Source organism: Onychostruthus taczanowskii, unplaced genomic scaffold, assembly GCF_017590055.1.
Source record: "Onychostruthus taczanowskii isolate IOZ18803 unplaced genomic scaffold, ASM1759005v1 scaffold30, whole genome shotgun sequence".
Lineage (NCBI taxonomy): Eukaryota > Metazoa > Chordata > Aves > Passeriformes > Passeridae > Onychostruthus > Onychostruthus taczanowskii.
In genome coordinates, this window is record NW_024500350.1 from 8,650,924 (window position 1) to 8,672,561 (window position 21,638).

The 21,638-nt window shown below is 58.7% G+C and overlaps 1 protein-coding gene across 1 annotated transcript in view; it reads left to right on the forward strand.

Annotated features, from left to right (window-relative positions):
- Positions 1–21,638, forward strand: part of DNAH17 (dynein axonemal heavy chain 17) — a 36,399-nt gene that overhangs the window by 1,751 nt on the left and 13,010 nt on the right. The window contains exons 2-55 of the mRNA XM_041408993.1: positions 819–1,195; positions 1,906–2,099; positions 2,370–2,562; positions 2,654–2,753; positions 2,831–2,916; positions 3,037–3,162; positions 3,413–3,568; positions 3,646–3,729; positions 4,052–4,219; positions 4,475–4,591; positions 4,708–4,976; positions 5,091–5,286; positions 5,388–5,534; positions 5,785–5,893; positions 6,033–6,136; positions 6,239–6,379; positions 6,498–6,641; positions 6,813–6,995; positions 7,092–7,346; positions 7,453–7,622; positions 7,862–8,084; positions 8,164–8,280; positions 8,396–8,482; positions 8,706–8,858; positions 9,230–9,478; positions 9,710–9,832; positions 10,048–10,395; positions 10,475–10,566; positions 10,709–10,835; positions 11,054–11,206; positions 11,589–11,714; positions 11,840–11,947; positions 12,068–12,199; positions 12,493–12,653; positions 12,739–12,895; positions 13,161–13,265; positions 13,699–13,856; positions 14,441–14,579; positions 15,100–15,327; positions 15,480–15,617; positions 16,127–16,259; positions 16,444–16,571; positions 16,661–16,809; positions 17,317–17,599; positions 17,689–17,862; positions 18,450–18,657; positions 18,752–18,917; positions 19,001–19,103; positions 19,245–19,392; positions 19,489–19,580; positions 19,756–19,917; positions 20,008–20,172; positions 20,317–20,508; positions 20,984–21,250. Of these exons, the coding sequence (XP_041264927.1) occupies positions 848–1,195; positions 1,906–2,099; positions 2,370–2,562; positions 2,654–2,753; positions 2,831–2,916; positions 3,037–3,162; positions 3,413–3,568; positions 3,646–3,729; positions 4,052–4,219; positions 4,475–4,591; positions 4,708–4,976; positions 5,091–5,286; positions 5,388–5,534; positions 5,785–5,893; positions 6,033–6,136; positions 6,239–6,379; positions 6,498–6,641; positions 6,813–6,995; positions 7,092–7,346; positions 7,453–7,622; positions 7,862–8,084; positions 8,164–8,280; positions 8,396–8,482; positions 8,706–8,858; positions 9,230–9,478; positions 9,710–9,832; positions 10,048–10,395; positions 10,475–10,566; positions 10,709–10,835; positions 11,054–11,206; positions 11,589–11,714; positions 11,840–11,947; positions 12,068–12,199; positions 12,493–12,653; positions 12,739–12,895; positions 13,161–13,265; positions 13,699–13,856; positions 14,441–14,579; positions 15,100–15,327; positions 15,480–15,617; positions 16,127–16,259; positions 16,444–16,571; positions 16,661–16,809; positions 17,317–17,599; positions 17,689–17,862; positions 18,450–18,657; positions 18,752–18,917; positions 19,001–19,103; positions 19,245–19,392; positions 19,489–19,580; positions 19,756–19,917; positions 20,008–20,172; positions 20,317–20,508; positions 20,984–21,250 (8,784 nt within the window). The 5' untranslated portion in view covers positions 819–847. The remainder of the gene's footprint in view (positions 1–818; positions 1,196–1,905; positions 2,100–2,369; positions 2,563–2,653; positions 2,754–2,830; positions 2,917–3,036; positions 3,163–3,412; positions 3,569–3,645; positions 3,730–4,051; positions 4,220–4,474; positions 4,592–4,707; positions 4,977–5,090; positions 5,287–5,387; positions 5,535–5,784; positions 5,894–6,032; positions 6,137–6,238; positions 6,380–6,497; positions 6,642–6,812; positions 6,996–7,091; positions 7,347–7,452; positions 7,623–7,861; positions 8,085–8,163; positions 8,281–8,395; positions 8,483–8,705; positions 8,859–9,229; positions 9,479–9,709; positions 9,833–10,047; positions 10,396–10,474; positions 10,567–10,708; positions 10,836–11,053; positions 11,207–11,588; positions 11,715–11,839; positions 11,948–12,067; positions 12,200–12,492; positions 12,654–12,738; positions 12,896–13,160; positions 13,266–13,698; positions 13,857–14,440; positions 14,580–15,099; positions 15,328–15,479; positions 15,618–16,126; positions 16,260–16,443; positions 16,572–16,660; positions 16,810–17,316; positions 17,600–17,688; positions 17,863–18,449; positions 18,658–18,751; positions 18,918–19,000; positions 19,104–19,244; positions 19,393–19,488; positions 19,581–19,755; positions 19,918–20,007; positions 20,173–20,316; positions 20,509–20,983; positions 21,251–21,638) is intronic.

A 21,638-nucleotide genomic window follows, 5' to 3' on the forward strand; every position in this document is an offset into this window, starting at 1 on the left:
CCATGCTTGGCTGGGCAGGGCTGTGGTCACCCTTGGCAGAGGCGTCCAGGGCACTGTGGAGGACCTGGGACAATGGGGGCAGAGGGTACCCTTGTTCTGCATCGGGCTGGGGATGCATACCCAGCTGGTGCCAGGTGTGAGTGGGATCAAAGCCAAGCCGGGAGCGCCAAGCCTGTGCCAGCTGTGTTGGTGCCATCAGGCCTGGAGGGGGTTGTCCAGTCACACACCCTTGTGCCATGGTGGGGATCTGCCAGAGCATTCCCTGCTGCAGTCCCTGCCCATCCTGTGCCTCGGATGGGGCAGCCTTTGGCACTGCAGCCTGAGTCTGGCCAGGGTGGGCAAACAGGATTGCTGAGGGATGGGGCAGTGGGGTGTGCAGGGGGAAGGGCAGCCCTGCAGTTGGGCTGTGCCCGTTGGGCTGGTGCCAGGGTCAGTTGGGGCAGACCGTCAGTTGAACAGCTGGCAGTGTCAGGTGGGGTGCAGACAGTGCCTGGAGGCTGTTGGAGGGTTGAGGAGTGCGACAGGGAAGCAGCAGAGCCAGGTGAGATTGGGGTGAGCCAGGGCAGTGATAGGGCCAGTCAGGATGGGGCAGGACAGGGGGCAATAGGGCTGGGTGGTGATGGGGCAGGCCGTGATGGGGTGGGCTTGGGGCCACTGGGCCCAGGCAGGGATGGGACTGGCAGCTTCCCCTAGGACTGCATGTGCAGAGGGAAGGCTGAGGGCAGTGGAGGGGTGGGATGGGAGTGTCAGGCGGTCAGGGTGGGGTTGGCACAGCCCCTGGCTGAGCGGGGTTTTCCCACTGCCCCCCCCCTCCCCAGGGAGCTGCAGCGAGCCCGGGGCTGGCAGGATGGCAGACGGGCCACAGGACGAGCGGTTAGTCCTCCTTGAGAGCCTGGCCACGGCGCTGCTCCGTGTCCGGCCAGACAAGTGGGCCAAGTTTGCGGCCAGCGAGGAGACTTCAGTCATGCTGGACAAGTTCTTCAAGCAGCCAGAAATGCTGGAGCTGGTGCTGGGGCTGAACCCTGCTGGGCAGCTCCTGCCCACCACCTGCTTCCCACCTGCCCTGAAGGGCAAGGGAATCTACTGCGTGAAGAAGAAGGAGGAGAACATCACTGGGGAGAACTGTCGGAGTGCTCTGCTGGTCGGAGACATCGGCCCCTCACCTGTGGAGCAGCTCATCACCGTGCTGCTGGAGGTGGGTTGCCCATGCAGGCACAGGCTTGGGGTGAGCAGGGTGAGTGGAGCTCCCCGGGTACTGCTGCACTGGGACCCCCGCTGTGGGCTGCTCTAGCCAAATTCCAGGTGGGCTCCAAATTTCCAGGTGGGCTCCAAACTAAAATTCACAGAAGAAAACTTGTGTCAGGTCCTCGCTCTGACCCTGCAGTGGTTCCCATCCTATGTTGAACAAGCCCCATGAGGACAAGAGCTGGGTTAAGGTCACCAACCTGGTTTTCTTCTGGCCCCTACTGGATTACTTCCTCCCTGCAATTTTAGAAACTCATAATAATGCCCACTTACTTTTACCCTGCAGCTGGGAAATGTCTAAGTGGATTTCCCTCAAACTTCCCATAAATATTCCCACTGCCAGTCCAGAGCACCCAAAAGCTGCATCAGCTCCAGGAGCCCTCACTATTCCCCCTCACTGCTGAGGGCTTTTGCTCATGTGCCAGCCCCTGACTCTGCCACATTCATTCACTGTGCCACTTCCAGCCCTTCCCAGGCCATGAGAGCTGGAAACCAGAGCAAAGGACCTTTTGGTCACACTGGTATCAGCAAAACCTATCTGTGGCCAAGAGAGCTGTGACTGCACTGAGACTGTGCTTCAATGGGCAGTGAGAGGGAAATGCCCACTGCCCTGTGTACAGGAGGTCATGACCAAGTGCCTGACCTAGCCCTGTCTTGCAGGTTGTGTCCCCTCTGCTCCTGAGCCAGGATGAGGGGGTGGGCTGGCCCAGGATCGTGGTGGAGGACATCGTGCGCCACACTCACCAGCTGCAGAACAAGATGTTCCTGATGACTGGGAAGATCCAGGGAAAACCACTGCTCCCACTGCCCGAGCACCTGGTCAGCTGGGAGGACTCAGGCGCCACCCTGGACTGGTGGGTGGCATCACTTGGTGCCAGAAAAGCCTGGCAGGGGCCCAGGACAGCATAAATCACTCAGGAAGGAACGGGAGCTGGGTCACTGGCTTGGTCCCTGCACAGCCTTGGGCAGAGCCATCCCCTGCAGCAATGTTTGAGGGGTTCATGCCAGGCATCTGCACTGGCAGAGATGGCCACAAGCAGTAGTGACTGGCTTCCCTAGGGCTGTTTGGGGTTCCCCTGGGGCAGTTCAGGGCTCCCAAGGGGCATAACCCATCTGCCTTTCAGCCTGGTGGGGCCCGTAGATGGCACAGTGCTGCACTCCATCGAGACCGTGGTCATCGAGTGGTTCCAGCAGGTTGAGGAGATCTTTGGCCAGGACCCAGCACAGCAACTGCTGGAGGGGCTGCACCCCCTGCCCAAGGTCGAGTTTGATTTCTGGCAGACCAGGGTGACCAGCTTGGAGTGCATCAGTGAGCAGGTACTGTCTCACCCATGGTGGCCACATCTCCTCAAGCTGAGCCCTCTGTGCTGAGCCGCCCGTGCTGATGCTGGTGCCTCTTCCCTGGCAGCTGCTCACACCCCAAGTGACCGTGCTGGCCAAGACCCTGGAGAAGGCTGACAGCTGCTACTGGCCATCGCTGCAGAACATGTTCAGGGCCGTCAATGGTGGTGAGGTCCCATGCCAGGGTGGTAGATGCCTCCAACCAGGTGTCCTCATCCCAGCACAGACTTTCTCCATGTCTTAGGTCTGGAGGAAGCCAATGATGTCAACCTTCACCTGCAACCGCTGCAGGGGCTGCTGGAGGAGATGGAGCAAATGGAATACGTCCAGGTGGGTGATGTGTGGCAAAATAACCAGGCACAGCCTGGTGGCCTCATCTGGGCAGGAGCAGAGCCCCAGAGGCTTTGGGGGGACACATCCCCCCGCACTGACGAGGCTCTGCTCCCGCAGCTGCGGCCCTTCGTGCCCAAGGTGCTCTGCACCATCTGCCTGCTCCGGGCTCACTGCGTGCACTACCACTCGCCTGCCCACATAGCCCGTATCCTGCAGGAGACCTGCAACTTCTTCATCAGCCTGGTACAGCCCCACGGCCAGCACTGACCCACCCCTGTCCCCTCCAGTTGCCTCTCTGGGGCAGATGTGGAGAGTCCAGTCAGGGTGATGCGGAGACAGCCTAGACAAGGGAACAGCAGAGTCCCCGTAGGGCTGGGAGGAGTCTGGGGCAGGCACGGGCTGCAGGCAGCCACCAGCAAGTCTGTGGGGGTGAAGGGGGCAGGAGGAGCCTCTACGTCCTCCTGACAGCTGCCCCTGCCTGTGTCTGCCCCAGACCTATAAATTCCTGAACCCTGAGGACATGCTGAAGGGGCTGCAAGGAGAGCCCCAGGAGACCCTGCAGGGACTCAAACAAGCCATCTCCACCACAGAGAAGTTCTTCCAGTCCTACAACACTTACTGCTCTGACCTAACGCCCATGTTCTTCCCGGTGGGTGCAGGGATGGTGCAGGAACCTCTGACCCCCTGCACACCAGCACCAGACTGACAGCTCCTCTCCCCTCCCAGGAGGAGTCAGAGCTCTGGCAGTTTCCCCCCACACAGATCTTTGGGAGGATGGATGCCTTCCTGCACAGGCTCAAGGCCATCAAGGTGAGAGCTCAGCACTTGAGGGCACAGTGCCAGCCTCAGCCAGGCCTTCCCTGCCCTGGGGATCCTGGGGAGGCAGTGGCACAGGGGGAGCTCAGCTGGGGCCGCTGGCACAGTGGGACATCACTGGGAGTTCAGTGGCACCATTCCCAGCACAGTTTCCCCCCAACCCTGAGCCCCCATGGCAGGATGGGCACACCCTAGCCAGGCCACCCCTGGGGCTGCTCCTCAGGACTGCTGAGCAGGCAGGACTCAGCCCTGTGCTGGTGCTGCACCTGCAGCGTGGACAGGGGAAGCCAGGTAAAAGGGGGTTTGTGCTTGCCAGGAGCTCTTCCAGGTAGCCATCGACTTCCAGAGGCTGGAGAAGACAGTGCTGGGAGGGGTGCGAGGAAACTTCCTTGGGACCTGGGTGTTGAGGATCTCTGAGGAGATCTGTGAAGCCACCAAGGCTTTTGCTGAATGCAAATATGATCCCTTGGATCCCGATGAAGAGGTGAGCAGATGCTGGAGTGGAAATGTGATGGGTGCTGGAATGGAGGTGTTAACATTGGCTAAGTGAAAATAAAAAAATCTCTTGTGAGAACATGCTGCACAGGGACACATGGCACTGCCCCACAGCAGCACAGGGCTGGCTCTGGAGCACGTCATGGGGCTCTGAACCCTCTGGGTTCAGCAAACCCTTCCTGAAGGATTTGAGAAGGAGCCACAGGGGCTGTGCCACTTTAACCCATTTTGCTCTCAATGGCAGCAATGGAACAAAGACTTTGCAGAGTTCCAGAACAAGGTTGAGGATGCAAACAAGCAGCTGGCTGCCATCTTCTGCCAGGGCTTTGATGACTGTAACCGCCTGACAGGTGCAGTGAAGGTACCTGTGCCCCAGCTCGGCAGCCTGGCATGCAGCTCCCACGGGACCTGGGGGTCTCACCCGTCCTGGGACTGCTCCAGGGTGCAGGAACCTGTGCCTGCCTCTCTCTCCTGCAGCTGGTGCACATGTTTGCCTCCGTGCTGGAGAGGCCCCTGATCAAGGCTGAGGCTTCCCCCTGCTACGTGGCCCTGCTGGGAATGTTCGAGGCGGAGCTGGAGAGCGTGAAGGCGCTGTATGACACCCGGTTCGTGTCCCCCCCGCCCCCCGGGGGGGGCCCGGCCATCCACAAGAACATGCCACCGGTGGCTGGGCAGCTGAAGTGGGCTCTGGAGCTGCAGCAGCGGCTGGAGGGGCCACGCAAGGACCTGCTGGCCATGACCCACCCGTAGGTGCAGGTCCCCTGTCCCCTGGGGACACAGGGCAGCAGCGGGGCAGCACCCAGCCTGCAGCTGGTCCCCTGCCAGGCCCTGCTGCAGCAGCTTTACTGTGGCTCTGACAGTGCCATGCTGGGTGGTGAGGCTGAGCTGGTGTCCAGGAAGTACGAGGAGATGATGGAGCTGCTGCAGCGCTACAGCAACAGGATCTACGAGGAATGGGCGAGGGGGCCCGGCAAGGACTGTCACTTCAGCCTGGAGCAGCCCCTGCTCCAGAGGGACCCCGAGTCCAGCCTGCTCAGAGTAAACTTCAGCAGAGAGGTGGGTGCTGGCACGGGCAGCAGCAGCAGTGCCCCGGGTGACCCCGCGGGCTGGGGCTGCCCCGCTGCCGCGGGTGATGCTGACGAGCCCTCCCCTCGCAGCTCTCGGCCGTCCTGCGGGAGGTGAAGTACCTGCACATCCAGCAGCAGCAGGACATCCCAAGCAATGCTGAGAGCCTCTTTGCCCAAAATGAGACTTTCCAAAAGATAGGGGACAACCTGGAGCTCATCGTGGGCTGGTACAATGAGGCAGGTTCTGAAGGGGAGACAACACAGCTGCTTTTCCAGGCTGAAAGGGACTGGGGGGTTTGGGTACCACAGGCACATCACTGGCACCTCAGGTCTCTGCCCATCCTGTAGCTAAGCCAGGCCATGGGTGCTGCCATCCACCTCCTGTCCCCCACCACTGTGCTGGTGGGGTGGGGACGCTGTTCCTCGATGCTCACCTGTGGGTGTGTTGGCTCAGGTGAAGCACTCACCTGTGGGTGTGTTGGCTCAGGTGAAGCAGCAGCTGATGCCAGTGGAGCAGCCTCTGCTGGCAAAGGAGCGGGAGGCCCTGGACGTCCGTCTGGCCAGTGCTGAGAAGTCTCTGTTCTGGAGCCATGAAGGTACAAACCCCCTCCTTGGCCATCCAAGGCTGGGGATCCTCCTTGTGCATTCTGGGGTCCCCGGTCCCCAACACCAACCAGCTTCCCACTGCCCTGGGGGTGTCTCCACAATGTGCTCGTGTTCCCATTTCCCTCCCAGGTGTCATGGAATACATCCAGGAGATGAGGGAAACCCTGCACGACCTGCAAAGACGAGTCCAGACAGCGAAGCTGAACCTACAGAACATCACCCAGCTGATGGAGGTAATGTTTGTGGCACTTCGCAAGCACCTTTCTGGGACACATCTAGCTGGGACTGTCCTTTCCCTGGCATAGCAGAGCAGCCCTGTTCTCCCCTCCCTGCAGGTCTGTTCAGCCACTCCCTTGTTTGGAAGAAAGGACAACAAGGAAACGGCGCTCCTGGACCTCGATGGCAAAGAAAACGCCTTAGCTCAGCGCCGCGCTGTCATCGAGAGCACGGGCAAGAAGATCCAGGAGATGGTGAAGGTGACACGTGGCCCTGGAGCACTGAATGGCTCACAGGGGCGTGAGGAAGGACTTGAAGCAGTGTCAGGAGCCAATGCCTTTGCTGGGTGCTCACTCCTGGCTGGTTTTGTCGTGGCAGGAGAACGCAGAGATGTTTAAGGCTGACATGTCCTCACGGATATGGCAGAGCTATGTGGGATACATCGACAAAATCGTGTTGGATGGGCTCTGCAGGCTTGTTCACAAATCCCTGCAGCTGCTGCTCACCAACATGGACCCCGAGGTAGGTGCCAGTGTTGTGGCACTGGGTGTCCTGGGGCTGGGTTCAGGGTGTCCCACCGCTCACTGCCAGTGTGGTCAGCGGCCAAACGTGGCTGTCCCCGTGCTCCCTGCAGCTTGCAGGGTGGTGGGGCCGTGGGACAGGAAGCCCACAGCCGGCTCTGACCTGTTCCAGGCCCAGGTGTCCCCGCTGTTCGAGGTGCGCATGGATCTGTCCGAGGACCGGGTGCAGTACCAGCCCTCACTGGAGGTGGGGGCCGGCGACAACTTCATGGTGCTGGTGGAGGGGCTGCTCGGGGACACGGAGGCGGTGGCAGCCTCCATGCCACGGCTGCTGGAGGGGGCGGTCAGTTACAAGGTGAGTCCGTCACAGGCAGCACTCCCAGCTCAGCAGGAAGGGGGTGAGGGTGGCCGGTGTCCCCAGCCCGTCCCTGAGCTCTGCCCGCCCCTTCAGGCGGCGCTGGAGGAGCAGCCAGATCTCCTGAGGATGCAGGAGCAGCTGATGTCGCTCGTGGTCAGCACCATGGCAGAAGGTGAAGAATTCAGTGCCAGCTTTGAGGAGCACTCCCACCTGTGGAGGGAGACCCCTGAGGAGTTCCTGCAGCGCTTCCTCACCTTGGACAGTGCCTCTGGAGAGGGCGAGGCAGAGCCACCACCAGGGAAGCCCTTGGCGCCAGGGATCCCACCCCTCGCGCTCTTTCAACAGGAGGTGTGGCAGGGGTGCCTTGAGATGTGCTGGGTGCTTGGGTGCCCTAGAGGACACTGGGTGCCCAGAGAAGTGCCAGCCACACGCTGTGACCCATTTTTGTCCCCAGATCGACGTGCTCGAGGCACTACATGAAGAGGTGTTGGAGTTTGAGGAAATCAGGGTGTTTGGGGGGTGGCTGCAAAGTGACTGCCGCCCCTTCAAGAAGGCGCTGCTGCGTGCCATCAAAGGCCACAGCATGGTGCTCCGGCAGTACCTCGCCCACCACGTCACCAGCAGGTAAGGCCTGCTCAGCCCTGGTGCAGGGACGGGGTGCTCCCGCTGGCTTGAGGCTGGCTAAGCTGTGGCACAGCACCACTGCGTGCCAGGGCAGGGCTGACCCAGGGAGACAGCCCTGGCACTGCAGGTTCCAGGTGAAGGTTCCAGGCACATTCAGGGGTGAGTTTCTGGGGGGGTCATGCCCTGCAGAGTGAGCCCCAAGCCCCAAGGACACCTGGTGAGCACCATTGTCCTCTCAGTCTCCAGGAGTTGCAGGATTTCATCAAAGAGTCCACTGCTGGCTTGAGTAAACCCCTGGAGGAGGGAGACTATGAAGGACTGGTGGCAGTGATGGGGCACCTGGCGAAGGTCAGGGAGAGGCAGGAGGTGACTGACATGATGTTTGAGCCCTTGAAGGAGACAGTTGCGCTGCTCAAGACTTATGGGGACAAGATGCCGGAGGAGATCCACCTGCTGCTCCAGGTGGGCTGCTCAGGGTGTGGGGGGCCGGGCAGGGGCTTACTGGGGCCAGGCTGGTGACCCCACATGGTGTCCACTGCAGAAGCTGCCCGAGAGCTGGGACAACAACAAGAAGCTGTGCCTGCGCGTGGCGGACAACGCGGCACCCCTGCAAGCCGCCGAGGCCGCCATCCTCCGCAACAAGTGCCAGGAGTTTGAGGTGCCTGCCGGGGGCTGAGGGTGGGGAGGCAGCTCCTCAGCAGCTTTGGAAAGACTGCTGCTCTTCCCAACTGCCGGATCCTGGCTGTCCCCGTAAGCCTCATGCTCCCACACAGGTCCAGCAGCTCGCCTTCAGGGAGAGTTTCCAGGGACATGCTCCTTTCTCGTACACAGAACCAGAACCATACAAGTCACTGAATAGGGTAAGGAAGGGGAGGACACCAGGGCCACTGCTGTCCCCGCTGGCACTGCCTGGCCACTCCTGACTCTGGATACTGGGGAGGGGCAGCTGCTTCAGGTCTGGCTCCAGCTCTCAGGCTGACAGGGAGGGTCTGGCCCTGCAGCAGGGATGGAGTCCCTGCTGGAATAGAAACATGTCCCTGGCACACAGTCCCTGGCTGACACCTTTTCCTTTCCTCCATCCAGCAACATAAGGGCATCGCGGTCTTGGAGAAGGAAATGGCAGCCCTGGCCACGTCAGCTGCACTGTTTGAAGTGTCAGTCCCAGAGTACAAACAGCTCAAAATGTGTCGCAAGGAGCTGCGCCTGCTGAAGGACCTCTGGGACATGGTCAACCTGGTATGTGCTGGGCTCTGGGAGCTGGGCAGAGCGCCCAATGCTGCGTCCAGGCAAGGGCTGGACAGCACTGGCATGGGCACCTGGTGCAGGTACCTGATGCAGGTACCTGGCACAGGCACCTGCTGCCAGCTGGCCATTGCCAGCCAAAGGTGCAGAGCTGTTGCAGCTTCTCAGAGAGCTCATTGCCATCCTCCCAGAGGGAGGGTGAGACATGGGGCAGGTTGTTACACTTAGAGCAGGTCTGCATGGCATGTGCATGAGTGGGGCCCCAGTGGGCACACAGGGCGCGCGGGCACTGGGTATGCTGCTCCTCTTCCCAGGCAGGAATGCTTCTGCTAACCCCATGTTGTGGAAATGTATCCTGGGTCCAGGTGAACCTGAGCATTGCCAGCTGGAAGACAACCAAGTGGGCAGAGCTTAACGTGGAGGATATGGATATTGAGTGCAAGAAATTTGCTAAAGACATCCGGAGTTTGGATAAGGAGGTGAAGAGCTGGGACGCGTTCACAGGATTGGACAGCAGCATGAAGAACATGATGACATCCCTGCGTGCCGTGAGCGAGCTGCAGAACCCAGCCATCAGGGACCGGCACTGGCAGGAGCTTGTGCAGACAGCCAAGGTGCTCCTGAGTTCTCCTGCCCATCCCTGGCCCAGGAGCCTCCAGCCCCCAGCCCAGGAGGCTCCCAAGATCCACACCCAGCAAGGGAAGGGTGCCATTAGGTTTAAATCTGGCCACATGCAAATATTTGTGTGGGATCTCTAAATGTGGGTGTCAGTGACCTCATTTGGGTGAGCTGCTGGACTGCCTCTGTGGAGGTGAGCCCATGGCCCAACCACGCCGTTTCTCCAGGTGGAATTCACCATGTCCGAGAACACCACCCTCGCGGACCTGCTGCAGCTCAACCTACACAAGTTTGAAGAGGAGGTTCGTGGCATAGTGGACAAAGCGACAAAGGAGGCTGGGATGGAGAAGGTAAACGGGGCTCAGCTCCTCCCCTGCTTTGCTGGACCCCTGTGCCAGTGTGACTCCAAGGCCTTGTGTTCAGCTCCTGGGGCTGGAGTCCACAGGGAGCACACAGAGCTTGTGGAGCCCATGCCTGCAGTCAGCACTCCTCTGTCCCCCTGCTTCCCCACGGGGGCTGGGCTCAGCACCACGGCACCCAGCTCATCCCCATGCCCCGATCACAGGTGCTGAATGCCCTGGACATCACTTGGGCAGGAATGGAGTTTGAGTATGAGCCCCACGGCAGGACCCAGCTCCCACTGCTCAAGATGGATGAGGTGCTCATTGAGACGCTGGAGGACAACCAAATGCAGCTGCAGAACGTGTTGGCATCCAAGTACCGAGCCTTCTTCCTTCAGAGGGCACAGGACTGGCAGCAGAAGCTGTCAACCACTGACACTGTTATCAACACCTGGTTTGAGGTACAGAGGAAGTGGAGTCACCTGGAAACAATCTTCATAGCGTCCGAAGACACACGAAGTCAACTGCCAGAGGAGTCAAAGAAATTTGATACCATTGATGAGGATTTCCGAGTGCGAAGCCCATTCTCCCTCTCCTTTTCCCTGTAGCTCTTTGCCACTTCGGGGTGGCTGAAGTGTTTTTCCTCCTCAGGATCTAATGGCTGATGCAGTACAAACTCCCAACGTGATTGAATGCACCAACAAGCCCGGGCTGCACACCAAGCTGGAAGCTCTGCAGGACAGGTAAGGATCCAGTGATCCTGGTGAAGCATTTGGGAGGCCAAAGGAAGGGCTTGGTTCCTCCAAAGCCTCAGCAGGACAAGGACTGAGTAAAGGGTAGAGCTGATATATGGGGGTTAATGCAGGTTTTTCTGTTTTCTGCCAGGCTGGCGGTCTGTGAGAAGGCCTTGGCTGAATACCTGGAGACCAAAAGACTGGCTTTTCCCCGGTTCTATTTTGTCTCCTCTGCAGACCTACTGGATATTTTATCGAAAGGGACCGAGCCCCTTGAGGTATAGGCTGTGTGCGAGCATGGGGCTGAGTCCTGTGCCATTTCCCTGCACTTGTTTGAGCAGTTGTAGAACATTGTTCACTCTTACGGGCAGACCACCCACCTGACCCACCTTCCTGGGGATGCAGTACCCAGGGAGCGCTCAGGGGTAGATCAAATTGCTGAAGACCCCTGTGCATGTGGCGGGGTTCCTGACGGTGGCTGTGCCTCTGCCCTCAGGTGTCCCGGCACTTGATGAAGCTGTTTGACAGTTTGGCCAAGCTGAAGTTCCAGGAGGACTCAGACAAAAAGCCTCAGAAGGTGGCCCACGGGATGTTCAGCCGGGACGGGGAGTACGTGCACTTCGATGCAGACTGTGACCTCTCTGGCCAGGTCAGCTGAGCCTTGTGCAGGCTTGGGGGGGGCAGGTTGAGGATGGGGATGAGCCTTTTGCTGGTTGTGCTCTAACAGCCTGGCAGGAGTACAAAAATGCAATTACAAAGATTTTTGGCTAAAAACCCCAGAAATGGCACCTGCATTGTAGGTACAGAGCAGCACAGTGGTTGAACTCTGGAGCACAGTCCCTCGAGGGTTGCAGGGTGGTCACCCCTCAGCTGTTTGCCCTCAGACCACCCCTCATCACATCCCGTGGGATGTGCCCTGTGGGAGCGGCTCCGGGCTCTCTCTGCGGGACACTGCCATGTGCAGGGAGAGGTTTGTGCAGCACGGGCGGGCTGGAGCAGCTCATTCAGCCCTGCTGGGTGTGACCCTGCAGGTGGAGGTTTGGCTGAACCGGCTGCTGGAGCGCATGCGCTCCACCCTGCGAAACCTCATGCCCCAGGCCCTGGGCACCTACGAGGACAAGCCACGGGAGGAGTGGGTGTTTGACTACCCAGCACAGGTGGGTGCTGCTGCACGGGGCCAGGCTGGGCCGGCTCTGAGAGGGACAGGAGGAAACACAGGCGCCCACCCTGAGCCACAGCAGGTTCCTCTTCATGGCTGTGTTGTCCCCATGGTTTGCCGCAGATCGCCCTCACGTGCACCCAGATCGCCTGGACTTCAGAAGTTGGAGTTGCCTTTGCGAGTCTGGAGAAAGGTTACGAGAATGCCCTGAAGGATTATAACAAAAAGCAGGTTGGCATCTTCTGCACCTGACCTGGAGCTAGCCTGAGCCTCTCTGCCAGGCCAGGGGTCATCGGGAGATGGGCAGACAAGGGCATCATCTCTATGCCCATTATTCCTGCGCTTCCCCAGATCGCTCGGCTGAATGCCCTGATTTCCCTGCTCCTTGGGAACCTGAGTGCTGGAGACAGAATGAAGATCATGACGATCTGCACTATTGATGTCCATGCAAGGGATGTTGTGGGCAAAATGATCCAAACAAAGGTATTTGGTACCAGAGAGAATTTTTGGTGCAGCATCCCTCAGAACTCTGGAGCACAGGTTTCCTGTCATTTCATTACATTCGGGCTGGACACCTCTGCTGGTGGGTGTGGGCTGGGCTGGGCTGTGAGGAGGGATGGTCCTCATCCACCCCAGCACGGCCCTGGGACCCATTTGCCCCCTGTCCCGGTGCTGGGAGGTGGTGAATGGTCCCCAGGCAGGGTGTGTGGCCGTCCCAGCGGGTCAGGGTGGGCAGTGCCCGTGCCTGCCTGCCTCCACAGCCAGCTGCCTCGCAGGTGGAGACCTCGCAGGCGTTTGCCTGGCAGTCCCAGCTGCGGCACCGCTGGGACGACGGGGAGAAGCACTGCTTCGCCAACATCTGCGACGCTCAGCTGCTGTATGCCTACGAGTACCTGGGCAACACGCCCCGGCTGGTGATCACCCCCCTGACCGACAGGTGCGGGCTCGGCTCCCCACCCTCCTCTGCCGGGCACTGCGGCCGTGCCACGGTCCCGCTCAGCCCCAGGGCCCTCCCTCGGCAGGTGCTACATCACCCTGACACAGTCCCTCCACCTCTACATGGGGGGGGCCCCCGCTGGCCCTGCAGGCACCGGGAAAACAGAGACCACCAAGGACCTGGGCAGGGCCGTGGGCATGATGGTCTACGTGTTCAACTGCTCCGAGCAAATGGACTACAAGGTAGGGCACGGGGCAACAGCATGGTGGCACTGAGGTGAGAACCACGGGGTGGCTGTGACAAGGGACCCTGTGTTTGGGTCTGTGGGAACCCAGGGGAGCCTGGCAGGGGGGCTTTATCACTGTGGGGAATTTCCCTAGGGAAGAGCACAGTCCGTAAGGCATGAGCAGCTCTCAGCTCTCGAGTGTTGTCACCAAATCCCCCTCTGCAGCTGCCGTGAGGGATCGCGGTGTCTGAGCCCTGTCCCACTGCTCTGTTTCTCTCCAGTCCTGTGGGAACATCTACAAAGGACTTGCCCAGACAGGAGCCTGGGGCTGCTTCGACGAGTTCAATCGCATTTTGGTGGAGGTCCTGTCTGTCATTGCAGTGCAGGTGCGTGCTGTCCCCCAACACAGTGGCACTGCGTGCCAAAGAGACTTCCCAGCTCACGTCCTGCATGCTGCCGCAGTTAAACCTGACTCGCAGGACAGTTTGCCACTGTTCTCTCCACCATGTCCTGTTTGGACACAAAGTGGAATTCCAGCAGTGCAGGGGATTTGGGCACAGTTAAACCTCACAGTCAAGCTGTGTCCATCCTGGTGACCTATCACCCTCCAGCTCTGCCATCACCTGGGACAGGGAGTTGGGGTGATTAGGAAGGAGCCGGTTTAAGGCCAGCTTTCCTTTTTTTTTCTCCTGCTGATGTGGCTTCAGCAAGATCTCAATATTGTTCCTGGCAAAGCCAAACCCTCAGGCTCACCTTGGGGAGCAGTCAGGGCCAGCCAGGGCACTGGGCAGGGAGCCAACACCTCTGCTCACCTGGCAGGTAAAATGTATTCAGGATGCAATCCGTGCCAGGAAGAAAAAATTCAACTTCCTTGGGGAAACCATCTCCCTGGTGCCATCAGTTGGGATCTTCATCACCATGAACCCTGGCTACGCTGGGCGCACAGAGCTGCCCGAGAATCTAAAAGCTCTGTTCAGGTGGGTTAATCTAAAAAGTCTAAAAGGTGGGTTAATCTAAAAGCTCTGTTCAGGTGGGTTAATCTAAAAGCTCTGTTCAGGTGGGTTGGGGTCTCTGCAGCACTTCCCTCCCTGCTGGCACTCCTGTTCCACACCCGTAACACCCTCAGCCAAGGGTGGTGGCCCCGGTGTGAGGGAGCTCTTGGCACCATGGGACAGTCCTGTCACTCCCCAGAGGTGGCCAGGCGGGGTGAGCTGGGCTGCTCAGCAAGGGGAGAGCATGCTTGGGTGGGTTGCCACCCTCAACTAAAATCCAATTGAGAGTTGGCAAGAAGGGGGTGAAGCATTGGAAGGGGAGGCACAGAGATGCTGTGGGACCCCTGTCCTTGGTGAATCTCAGCCTGTGACTGCAGAAGGGCTGGTGTGCCCCAGTCTGGTGGGACATGAGCCCTGATTGGAGAAGGAGTCTGGGCAGGAGACCCCAGCAGGTGTAACTGCAGCAGCCGACTGTTCATCACACTGGAAACTTGGGGGCAAACCCTGGGAGCTGTGGGAGGGTAAGGACGTGGTAAGCAGCCCTGACAACTGCAGCTGCTCCTCTCTAGACCCTGCGCTATGGTGGTCCCTGATTTTGAACTGATCTGTGAAATCATGCTTGTGGCAGAGGGATTTCTCGATGCCAGGCTCCTGGCAAGAAAGTTCATCACTCTCTACACGCTCTGCAAAGAGCTGCTGTCGAAACAGGTAATTAACAATATTACACAGTGCTGGCTGGGAGAGGAAAGAGTCCATTTGATCATCAAAGCTGAGACACTGTAGTGGGATTGCTGGTGGTGACACACAGAGTGACAGTTCTGCACTGCTCAGGTCTGGACAAGATCCACTTCTACCTGGTGCATCATATGCCACCTTGATTCCTTAAGGAAGGAATCAAGAAGCCCAAAAGCTGAGTAGCATGGAATTAGAATTAGAATTAGAATTAGAATTAGGCCAGTTAAGGTGAGAGCATTCAGATATTATTCATCTCAAGAGAGGTGATTCACATATAAACGTGCCTCCAAGAAGGAAGTCAGATTCCCAGCTCCACACCACCCCCATGACTGACAGAGGCTTCTCCTGCAGATAAGCTCAGTTTAGGTCCAGCCCAGTCGGTGCCATGTGGATGACCTGGTTGGGGCTGAAGGACAGGGTGCTCCTCTGCAGTGCTGTTTGAAGCAGTTCTCCGTCACCAAAGTGAAATGGTGATTCTCTGCTTCCTGTCCAGGACCACTACGACTGGGGGCTGCGGGCCATCAAGTCCGTGCTGGTGGTGGCAGGCTCCTTAAAGAGGGGGGACCCCGGCTCTGCAGAGGACCAGGTCCTGATGAGAGCTTTACGAGACTTCAATATCCCCAAGATCGTGACAGATGACTTGCCTGTGTTCTTGGGGCTGATTGGAGACCTGTTTCCAGCACTGGACGTTCCCAGGAAGAGGGACCTCAACTTTGAGAAGGTGCAAGCCCAAGCATGGCACCATCACCAGAGATGTCCCAGTCCTGGCAGGATCCAGAGGCTGACGGTCTATTCAGCCCTTCTGGGGGCAGCCAGCTCGTGTCCAGGGCCTTTCCAAGGCTGCTGGTGGTCAGTGCCTGCTCTCCCTCCCAGGTCATCCGTGAGTCTGTGCTGGAGCTGAAGCTTCAGGCAGAGGAGAATTTCGTGCTGAAGGTGGTACAGCTGGAGGAGCTGCTCCAAGTGCGACACTCCGTCTTCGTCGTTGGCAACGCCGGCTGCGGCAAGTCCCAGGTAGGGCCAAACCATCCTGAGGACATGGGGCTCCCCTGGCCTCAGCCAAGCGTGTCCTGTGGCCTCCCCTGGCTTCTTGGTGAGGGCTGTGCAGAGCCCAGCCCCGCAGGAGCAGTGTTTGGGCAGAGGACAGCAGTGCAGCCATGGCTGTGCCCTCAGGCCGTGTGTCAGCCCCTGCAGCTGAGCAGGTTTGGGATGCATGGCTCAGGAGCTGCCCAAGACACCCATGGGCAGAGCAGAGACAAAGACGGAGAGCAGACAGGGGCATGCTCTCAGGATTGACCTGGGCATGCTGTGGTGCTGGCAGGATGACAGGACAGGGCTGGCTGGCAGGCCTGGGCTCACACAATGCCCTGTCCAGGGGCTGGCTCTGCACAGGGAGCTCAGAGCTTTCCCAGAAGCAGTCCAGGTGGGAGCAGGGCTCCATGACTCCCCCGCAGAGAGGCTGCTGAAGACTGTGTTTGCCCCAGTGGGATCAGCACTGTGGCTGCGCCATCCTCCCTGCACAGGTGCTGAAGTCGCTCAACAAGACATACCAAAGGCTGAAGAGGAGGCCGGTCACTATGGACCTGGACCCCAAGGCTGTGACCTGCGATGAGCTGTTTGGGATCATCCATCCGGCCACACGGGAGTGGAAGGATGGTGAGACACCAGTGCTGTGAGCTCAGTTTATGGGATGTGAGATGCAGTGGGAAGACTTTTCCTTGGGACTCTTTCCTGGAGTGGGAGGGAGAAGGAATATGTTTCACAGGAGCAGCAATCCCACATGTCCCCCAGCAAACAGCTGTGTGTGGAGAGGAACAACCTGAGTCTCTCTGTGGGGCAGGTCTGTTCTCCACAGCAATGCGTGACCTGGCCAACATCACACATGATGGGCCCAAATGGATCATCCTTGATGGAGACATTGATCCAATGTGGATCGAGTCCTTGAACACAGTCATGGATGACAATAAGGTTGGTGCCATCACACCCCAGGGCTTTGCTGGTCTTTGTCTCGGGGAGACCAACTCCAGACATCCCCCACAACGAGGCACTTCCCCCAGGTTCTCACCTTGGCCAGCAACGAGCGCATCCCCCTCACTCCCACCATGAGGCTCATCTTCGAGATCAGCCACCTGCGGACGGCCACACCGGCCACCGTGTCCCGGGCTGGAATCCTCTACATCAACCCTACAGACCTGGGCTGGAGCCCGTGAGCTGGGCAGGGAAAAGGATGGGATGGGATGGGATGAGAGGGGAGGGGAGGGGATGGGATGGGATGGGATGAGAGGGGAGGGGAGGGGATGGGATGGGATGGGATGAGAGGGGAGGGGAGGGGATGGGATGGGATGGGATGAGAGGGGAGGGGAGGGGATGGGATGGGATGGGATGAGAGGGGAGGGGAGGGGATGGGATGGGATGGGATGAGAGGGGAGGGGAGGGGATGGGATGGGATGGGATGAGAGGGGAGGGGAGGGGATGGGATGGGATGGGATGAGAGGGGAGGGGAGGGGATGGGATGGGATGGGATGAGATGGGATGGGATGGGATGGGATTGGACGGGACGGGACAGGACGGGACAGGACGGGATGGGATGGGATGGGACGGGACAGGATGAGGGGATGGGATGATGGGAGGGGATGATGGCATGGGATGGGATGGGACGGGATGAGGGGATGGGATGGGACACTTGTGGCAGCCCTGCTTGTCTCTCCCACAGCATTGTGGCCAGCTGGATTGAGACAAGGACAGAGAAGTCTGAGAAGGCCGCTCTGATGATCCTCTTTGACAAGTACTTGCCACCATGCCTGGAGAAGCTCAAGTCTGGGTTCAAGACAATCACCCCTGTTCCTGACGTCACGGCCATACAGACAGTTCTGTCCCTGCTAGAGTGTTTCCTGACACCGAATAATGTCCCACCAGACTCACCCCGGGAGCAATACGAGCTCTTCTTCGTCTTTGCCTGCATCTGGGCCTTTGGTGGGGCCTTGTTCCAGGACCAGGTACAGCTAAGGGACTGTTCAGCACCTGCCACCCTTCTTTGCATCCCATCACGTGGCTGGGGTCTGAGTGTCTCTGTTTTGTCCTCCAGCTGGTGGATCACCGCCAGCAGTTCAGCAAGTGGTGGCTGTCAGAATTTAAAGCCATCAAGTTTCCTAATCAGGGGACAATTTTTGACTATTACATTCATCCAAAAACGAAGACATTCAATCCCTGGGATGAAAGAGTGCCAGAATTTGAGCTCGACCCCGACGTCCCCTTACAGGTATTTCCCACAAGTGCTGTGTTTATATGGTTTGTTTGACTATCACTCCACAGTCTTCCCCTCAGCAATGCATGGAGCATCATCAGGATTCCGACTGGTAGCACACATCAAACCCGATGGCTTCCAGTGGTTCTCTTTACCCCACAGAAGCCTCAGGCAAGGGCTGTGAGTTCCATGTCTCCTTTACCTTCAGATTAACCTGCAGCTTCAGAGAGTCTCACAAAATAGCTGTGACTATTGCCTGAGTGCAAAGTGTCCTTTAGCACTCCATTTGTGTCTCCCACAGTGGCATCTTGGGGGGATTATTGAAGCTGTCAGGGAAAAGGGCAAGGAGCTGTGGCTGTGTGGTGGTTTCAGGAGCTGTCCATGTTGTTCTGTGTAATAACTTGGTTTTGGTCAGAAAGTCTTTAGAATAACAGAGCACACAAGATGTGCTGCTTTAGAGAGGGACCAGGTTTGCCTGCAGAGAGCACCGTCTGTTGGAGCTGCCAGGAGTGCTGTGCAGGGCTCTGGCACGCTGCCCCGACAGAGGATCCTGCCTCTGCCAGTGCCAGGGCAGTGCAGGGCCTGACAGAGGCTCTCCCCAGGCTGCCGTGGTGCACACCACAGAGACCATTCGCCTCCGCTACTTCATGGACCTGATGATGGAGAAGCAGCGGCCGGTGATGCTGGTGGGGAATGCAGGGACGGGAAAGTCAGTCCTGATGTGGGACAAGCTGGAAGCACTCGGCACAGATGAATATCTGGTGCAGTCTGTGCCCCTCAACTTCTACACAACCTCGGCCATGCTGCAGGGTAAGGCTCGCAGAGGTAGCAGCTGGCCCTGCACTGGGCTGTGCTCCAGGGTCCTGTAGTGCTGACCCCCACCCATCCACTCCTCTCGCTGCAGCTGTCCTTGAGAAACCCCTGGAGAAGAAATCAGGGAGAGTTTTTGGCCCACCTGGCACCAAAAGGCTGATCTACTTCATCGATGACATGAACATGCCAGAGGTGGACAAGTATGGCACTGTGGCACCACACACGCTTATTCGGCAGCACCTGGACCACGGGCACTGGTGGGTGCTGGAGAGGCATGGCATGACAGGGGGAACCTGTCCCCATGCCTGGGGAAAGCGTCACAGTGCTGGTTCCTGCACAGGTATGACAGGAACAAACTGACCCTGAAGGACATTCGCAATTGCCAGTACGTGGCCTGCATGAACCCGACCGCGGGGTCCTTCACCATCGACCCACGGCTGCAGGTGTGCAGGGCCTGGGGGCACGGTTGTGCCTGGCACTGAAGCCCAGAGGGTGGAATGAGGCAGGGGACCCTGCAGTGCCAGCTGGCTGCATCAGCCCCTGTGGGACGAAGAGCCCATGTCCATTTCTGCCCCTTTTTGCAGCGCCACTTCTGCGTCCTCGCCGTGTGCTTCCCCAGCCGCGAGGCTCTGCACACCGTGTACGGCACCATCCTGCAGCAGCACCTGGCCCGGCACAACATGCCAATGCCTCTGCAGAAGATGCAGCCCAAGCTGGTAGCAACAGCGCTAGGTGAGCCTTTGCCACACTGGGGTGGGACGAGCCCCTGGGGAATGCACTGCTCAGGGGTCTCTGGGGAGCCTGCTCATCACCCTGTCCTGCCAACAGCCCTGCACCAGAAGGTTGCCACCAACTTTCTGCCAACAGCCATCAAGTTCCACTACATCTTCAACCTGCGGGACCTCTCCAACATATTCCAGGTAGTGAGAGAGCTGTTTCTTCTAAAATATCCTTGTTCCTCCCTTTCCTGATCCCACACCCTTGCAGCATACCATGTCCCTGAAAAGGGCCTTGGCCACTCCCCAGAGCAAACCTTTGCAATGAGCTCTGAGCAGCACTAAAATAACCCTAAGGGCTATGGGATTTGTTTGTCAGGGGCTGCTCTTCTCCACCCCTGAATGCCTGAAAGCCCCTGTGGACTTGGTGCGTCTCTGGCTCCACGAAGCAGAGAGGGTGTATGGAGACAAGCTTGTCGATGAAGAGGATCAGTACAGCTTCAAGAAGGTGATGGCCGACATCTGCAAAGCCTCCTTTCAGGTGAGCTGTGCTGAAAAGTAGGATCCTCCAGCCCAGTGGTGCCCCGGGTGCCCCACACCTGAGCCCCACGGCTGGAATTGCCTCTCCCAGGAGCTCAATGAAGAGCTGATGTTCGCCAAGCCCAACATCTACTGCCACTTTGCCCAGGGCATGGATGAGTCCAAGTACATGCCAGTGACAAGCTGGGCATCTCTGAGTGACCTGCTCAGGGAAGCCCTGGACAGCTACAATGAGGTGAATGCAGCAATGAATCTGGTGAGTGCCTGTGGCAGGCAGGCCTGCCCTGAAAAGATGGGACTGCAGCACTGCACTGCTTGGTTGGGTTGGTGCATTAAGTGGTATTCACTGCCCTTTCTGCCCTGGTCCAGAACACCAAACCTTCCCTCCTGTTTTCTTCAGGTGCTTTTCGAAGACGCAGTGTCGCACATTTGCAGAATTAGCCGGATCTTGGAGTCTCCTCGGGGCAACGCGCTGCTGGTGGGGGTGGGAGGCAGTGGAAAGCAGAGCCTGGCACGGCTGGCATCTCACATCAGCAACCTGAGTGTGTTCCAGATCACGCTGAGGAAAGGCTACGGCATCCCAGACCTGAAGGTAGGAGCAGCTTTGGACCCTGGCTCAGTGCCACCTGCACCTGCAGTGATAGTGCCTGGGGGGGCTCACGAGGTTCTGCTCTCCTTGTGACACGGTTTGCACACAAGGAACCACAGGTGACACCCCTGAGTCCTGCCCCAAGGGGCCACAGTGCTTCCCCAGCCAGGCATGGGCAGGAGCTACTGGTGACAGCGGGGGTGGTGTGTGGACAGCCCTGGTGTTGAGGAGTCCTGCCCCAAGGGGCCACAGTGCTTCCCCAGCCAGGCATGAGCAGGAGCTACTGGTGACAGCCGGGGGGGGTGGTGTGGACAGCCCTGGTGCTGGACCTGTGCCTGGGCAGAGCACCTGACACCAGCTCCTTCCCAAAGGCTCCCTTCCAGCTCTCCGGGGCAGCCCAGGGCTGCTCCAAACCAGTCACTTTGCAGAACACCTCATGGGGGTTGAACTGGAGGGTGACAGTTTCTCTCTGTCCCAGCTGGACCTTGCTTCCCAGTACATCAAAGCAGCTGTGAAGAACATCCCCGGCGTGTTCCTGATGACAGACTCCCAGGTGGCTGAAGAATCATTCCTGGTTGTGATCAATGATTTCTTGGCATCTGGGGAGGTGCCAGGCCTCTTTCAGGATTCTGACATGGAAACCATCATTGGGTCCATGAGGCCTCAAGTGAAGTCCCTTGGATTGGAGGATACAAAGGAAAACTGCTGGAAATTATTTATAGAAAAAGTCAGGCGCCAGTTAAAGGTGGGTGTTTGCTCTCCAGGTTGATTTATCTGTGCCCCTGATCTGCCCCATCCAAAACCTCTTTGCAACAGGCCACAGAACTCTGAGGTTTAGGCAAAAGGTGATTCCAGAGACTCCCAGGTGCCCCCAGCCCCAGAGGTGCAGGGCAGAACAGCTCTGTACTGACCTCCCTGAGGGCAGAGCAGGTCAGTAGCTTCCATGGCCACAGACCAAGCTGGGCACTCCCAGGGACACCCACACGAGCACCGAGCTCAGCTGCTGACTGCGGGCACCAAAGGGGAGCCAGCTCCAGCCCTGGTCAGAGTTAATGGGAAGGCAGCAAATCTCAGGTCTGCAGCAGAATCCTTGCAGCCATGTGGAGCCCCCACATACACTGCCCCCACCCTGG